General features: G+C 28.5%; 1 protein-coding gene across 1 annotated transcript; it reads right to left on the bottom strand.

Moving 5' to 3' along the window:
- Window positions 1–4389: 4389 nt before the first annotated feature.
- LOC112751938 (uncharacterized) lies at window positions 4390–5880 on the bottom strand. The gene is made up of 2 exons (XM_025801274.3): window positions 5642–5880; window positions 4390–4846 (listed from the first exon to the last, which is right to left on the bottom strand). Exons 1-2 carry the CDS (start codon window positions 5807–5809, stop codon window positions 4661–4663), a joined length of 354 nt encoding a protein of 117 aa, XP_025657059.1. The 5' UTR covers window positions 5810–5880; the 3' UTR covers window positions 4390–4660.
- Between the last annotated feature and the right edge of the window lie 120 nt (window positions 5881–6000).

Genomic DNA, 6000 nt, shown 5'->3' with positions numbered 1-6000 from the left:
GCTATTTATATAAGTGTTAAGCAATTTATTAGGTCACGCGGTTTAATAATTCTCGTCAATGCATATTAATGTTCTATTAATAATAATGTGCATAAAGATCAAAAAGCAAAAAAATAATGTGCATATTAATTTTTTTTTTATTATGTGAGTCAAGACATTCTAATTATTAGTAAAGAAACTAATTAATAATAATGTCTTTTCTTAAGTAATAAGTTATGTACGAAAATCACATATTAAAGTAACATACAAAAAAGTCTTCTTATATAATAAATTAAATATCAATATAATGTGCTATACATGCATATATACCTCTTATACTATATTTTAATGGAAAATGTTATTTATACACCAAAATTGTCACTAAAATCAGTCACTAATATATTTGTATATAAAGAGAAGTGTTAGGAGTCAGTAACTTTTGTAATTTGTAGTCATTAAGTAATCATCAATAATGTTTTTAATGGTGTGAAATTACTCACTTTTCTTTTGCTAGTTACATGTTGGCCAGAATTTAATAAAGTTGTTGTCTCCTAGATTTTTTCGTATACAAATACATATATAGTTTAATTTATTTTCGATGTATATTTATATTTCAACATGTATTTTATATTAATAACTGACTTTGGTGGCTGATTTTGGTGTAAACATAGTTTATATATAACTAGCTAGCACATATGAGGAACTTTGTATTCATTCGAATTTTTTGTTCACGGTTTGGACGATTATTTTTCTTACTTTCGTTTCTTTAAAGTAATAAAATTGTTTTGACTCTATTATTAATGGAAGGATCCATATTGAAATAGTTTTTTTCAGCCAGAATTTACCCGGGGAAGGAATATATAATTGACTTTTACACACGCTTTATCCTCAGAAGAAGGAAGATTAAAAGAATATATTTGAAAAATTCGTACACACTAATTAACCTAGTTGTTGATTTGTATATGCCGACCTAAAATGATAGATTAATTATATATGAGGAGAAACTTTGTTAATTTATGGGGTTCTAAAAGAATTTTTTTTTTCAATTTATATCCTTACTAGTTAAGTAGTTTTATTCAAATTCAATTTTCATACAATGATTGATAAATAAATGTGTTTGCTGTGTGGTACTTAAAAGTTGGTATTTAATTGTAAAAAATAGTTAAATAATTAATATTTAAAATTTGTTATAAAAAAATTTAGTTGGTATTTAGGCACTAAGTAAAAGTATCATGCAATTATCTATAAATAAATAATATGCTAGTTATATTAAATAAAATGATAATTATATTTAAATAAATTTTGTGTTTGACAATACAAAAGAAAAAACTACATGAGATCAATTGCACTACTCCACTTTAAATCCAAGGGACAAAGTTCGCTAGCGGATTTTTAAAGTAAATAATGTAAGAGCATCTTAATTCTTAATACATACATTATTGTACAATCATCATTCTTATAATTAAAAGCTAATATATAGTTTTACAATGAAAATGAAGAATAAAAAGGGAATTGTTTTTTGTCATGAGTGTATTTTTTTGGGGCCATTTTGTCATGTGTTTTTGAGTTTGTATAAATGTAACACTGGCCCATATAGTATGCCTTGGGTCGGAGAGGGGATTTCTGACTAATTTTCTCTTTTTTTTTCCTTTTAAAAATAATAGGTTATATTTTATTAATTATTGAAAAATGAAATACAAAGATGTCCAAAAGCAGGACAGCATAATAAAAGGTGGAGATTTTTCAAAACAATACACTGAATGTATTCATCCAACGGTGCACTGTCGAAAAACGAAGAAAAATCTTAAAGAAAAAAGAATCATAAATCAAATTGAATGAAACTAAGAGTTTGTCTCATGGAGATGACGATCTAAACTGGGAATTCTTTAGATTTCACAGAGCAACTTGACAAAGCTTGCTAGGATGACAGACGGCATTTAAGTAGAACCTTCAAAAATTAACTGGTTACGAGCTTTCCAACAGTTCCAACAAATGATGGCAAGCAATTGAGAATTACGGTCAGCATTCTTCAACGGGTTAAGCATCTCTGTTGATACAGTCTACCATGTTCAAAAGTTGTTAGGACTCTGAGGGGAAAGACAGCCACAAAAATAATTCTGAGACCATACTTCTTTAATTCTAGAGCAATTGATCAAACAATAAGTGATTGTTTCTGTTGCTTCATGACAACAGGGGCATATTGGCGATATAGATGGGATGCGGTGATGAATCTGAGCAAGCACTGGAAGCCGGCCATGGAAAACTTTTCAGATAAATAGCTTAATTTTGTGAGGCAAGTTCAACTTCCATAGATCAATCCACGGCTTTTTCTGCTGCATATAATTAGGGCAAAGCTCCAGAGGCGGATGGTAAAATAAATAGTCAATTCTGTAACTTGAAGCTGTATCATATTACTTGGATTTGTTCAAATTTCATTGCAATTTGTCCTTACTCTACTGAATTTTAACTGACAAAATTCTGTCTGCAATGTCTTGAGGAAATAATTCTTGAATGAGATTCTAATTCCAATTTCTATCTTCAATAATTAGATCTTTAACTCTTGGAACCAACTCAGAAATAACCTATCTGTTTGGCATGTCAGAAATCATTAAAGGATACGGAGGAGGCAGTCAAGGATCCTCAAAGGTTCGGATATTATCTCCCGTACCCACAGCTCAATTAAGACCTTTTTCAACAATCTTTCGTCATTCCAGTATGCTCCTCCATCCCCAAAAAGGTAAGACTCTAATTTTTACCATTATAGCATTACCATTGCTAGAGCATTTACCTCTTAGGATTTTGGATAATAGGGAAGTAGGCTGTGTTATGAGTCGCCAAAACTGTTTGCCTAAAAGCGCCAAATTTTGGATTCTGAGATCTTTAAATCAAGGCTTCTTTCTCTTCGTGGACAAGTCATAATGTCCCAGTTAATCAAAGTCATCTGCCTTTCAGAATTTTTTTGTCCCCACCAGAACTGAAAAAGTAGAGAGTGAATTTTCAAAATTAAACCATAAGGCAACTTAAAGCAAGAAAATGTATAAATAAAAATAGTTTCGTCCACTATTTTAAGCAATACCTATCTACCATCTGACGATAGAAGATTATGCTTTTACTCTTGGATTCTTTTTCAAACCTTCTCTTTAATCATACTAAAAAAAAGTTTTTTTCTAACTAATTTTTTTAGCCATAAAGATTCTTAATTAAATATTACATTTAATTGTTCACCTAAAAAAATATTTTTTTAATTTACCGAGAAAATATTAAGTCCATTAGGCTTGACAAAAATAATCTTCATATCTAACTAAACATCTTTTATAACAAACTTGAGTTATGATATGGTAGTTACTGGTTAGTTCATTTACATGTTGAAAATTTAAAATTTGTTTAGTGTATGTAATAATTCACTTGAGTTTAACTAGCAAATCAACTTATTTCTCCCATAAACGATAAATCCAATTATCATTGGAAAAGTTTGGTTGATAAAGATACAAGTACATTACCAATTTACCATGAGTGGCAATTTTGGTAAATAGTAACATATACATTTTTCTTTTCAATTGAGGTATATATATTTCAGGATAATTTGGATTGATTTAATGATTAATTTATTAGTCTTTTTTAAATAAGCATTGAAAATTCAAATATTATTTTATATATGTAGTAATTTATTTATCAACGATAAATTTTTAAATAAAATTTAGATCAACAATAAATTAATTTTTGATATACTGAATTGGAGGATAACATAAAAAAAATCCTTGTTAAATTGAACTTTCCACTAGTGTACACATATATCTTTTATTTTCTTTCTCTTTATTATTCTTCAAGAAAATATAATCTCAAATTTAGAAGTGTTTTATACTATGAAGCACGGACATTTTGCTGAGTTGCCGTGTCTGCGTGTCGGACACATTTTGGACACGACACTCACCGACACTCGTCCGATACGCGTATCTGCTGTGTCCAAACCGTGTCTCAATAAAAAATAAAAAATTTTTCTCCGGACACACTTGGACACACCTAAATACCATCACGTGTCAGCGTGTCCGGTCTTATTCTTAATATATATTATTAAAATAAATTTAGATATAGTATATATTATTATTTATTAAAACAAAAAATATTTTAAATACTTAATATACTTAAAATAAAGCATTAAAAATAATTTAAAAAATTAATTTATATTTTAATATTAATAAAATATTAAAATATCATTACGGTTTATCTAAAAAATACTTTATATTTTATATGTATGCGTGTCCTCGTGTCATGTAAGATTTTAAAATTCGCGTGTCGGCGTGTCCCGTGTCGTGTCGTGTCTCGTGTCCGTGTCAGTGTCCGTGCATCATAGGTTTTATATCAGTATGTATAAAAAACTAAGCTACCAAAATAATTATCTATATAAATATATTAAATAATAATATAATTATATATAAATATATAATAATTAATTTTTATACACTCGGTATTATTTTTGACTTCACATATATATCATTACAATTTTTTATTAAAATTACTAAAGCTTAACACAAACACAAACATAATCACACCAAAACAAAAACCCACATATAAATTGTCCCTAATCAACGAAATGTTTAAGGTAGTTGCTAACTGAGGCTGTTATATAATATAACCCTCTTTTATTTTTCTTCTCTCTCTCACTTTCTTCTTCTTTTATTTTTTAGCCAAGAAGATGATGATGCTTCTTTCCATGAGTCTCCTCATACTCTTCCTTTGACTCTTTCTTCTCATGGTGCTCATGGAAGGCAAATCCTCCGGCACCGACGGCGGCGGCAGCTGCTACCTCCTCCTCTATCTTGTGCTTGTGGGCATGCTCCGGATCTTTCTTTGCCTTATGCTTCTCATGCTACACATAGAAATTAAATGATCGAAAATTTTAAATTAAATTAAATAATCTTATTTCGATAAAATTTTTTTTGAAAAAAAAGTTGCATTTTTTTTATAATTAATTTTTCATAAACAATAATAAATGTCAAAGCACGAATTAAATTAAAATAATAAAAAAATTTTAAACCAAAATTTTCAAAAAAAGAAATTATTGTTGGGAATAATTTGAGTATTTACTAATGATTCTTTATTAGTGACGTCACGTTGGTTAAAAATTAAAAGTTTAATTACTCTGTTGGTCTTTATAGTTTCGTGAAATTTTCAATTAGGTCCCTATACTTTTTTCTTTTTAATTGGGTCTCTGCACTATTTTTTTTTTCAATTAAGTCCCTCTTAGTAGTAATTGACTTAATTTTATAGGGATCCAACTAAAAAAAAAAAAAATTGGTATAGGAACCTAAATAAAAGGAAAAAAAAGTGTAAGGACCAATTAAAAAAAAATTGGTGTAAGAACTCAATTAAAAGGAAAAAAAGTATAGGGACCTAATTGAAAATTTCGCAAAACTATAGGACCAATAGAGTAATTAAACCAAAATTAAAATTATGATTGGTTTTCATCATAGTGAATATATATAATTACTTGAGATAATAACACTTATACTGTGAAAAAAATGTCAAATATTGAGTAAACAAGATATTAGTTTAATATTTTTGGAGCACCTAAATTTGAAATTTAATTAAAAAATAAAATATTACGGTGAAATTAATAACAATGAATTTTCACATAAAATTATGGAATTAAAACAAAAGTTACCAAGGCATAAGCACCAGCAGCTACAGCTCCCATTTCACCAAGTTGTTCAAGGTGCTTGTGGTGCTTTTCTTCCTTCTTGTAATCAACCTCGGTGCCGGCGGTATCCATGGTCTGTTCATCCTCCTTGTCATGGTGGAAGAGGTGGTGGTGGTGGTGTTGTTCAGCCATAATAATATATGTTATTGATCTTAAAGGTGAAGGGAATAATAACAAGTGTTCTATGTTTTATTTAGATGGTTTAATAATGTGGGAGATTAAGCTATTTATAAGTGAATAAAAAAATTTAGGTCACGCGGTTCAATAATTATGGTCAATGCATATTAATGTTCTAATAATAATAATGATAATAACAACAATAA

Source organism: Arachis hypogaea, chromosome 15, assembly GCF_003086295.3.
Source record: "Arachis hypogaea cultivar Tifrunner chromosome 15, arahy.Tifrunner.gnm2.J5K5, whole genome shotgun sequence".
Classification (NCBI taxonomy): Eukaryota; Viridiplantae; Streptophyta; class Magnoliopsida; order Fabales; family Fabaceae; genus Arachis; species Arachis hypogaea.
Note: the sequence above shows the minus strand (reverse complement) of the source record. Positions and strands in the feature narration are given on the sequence as shown.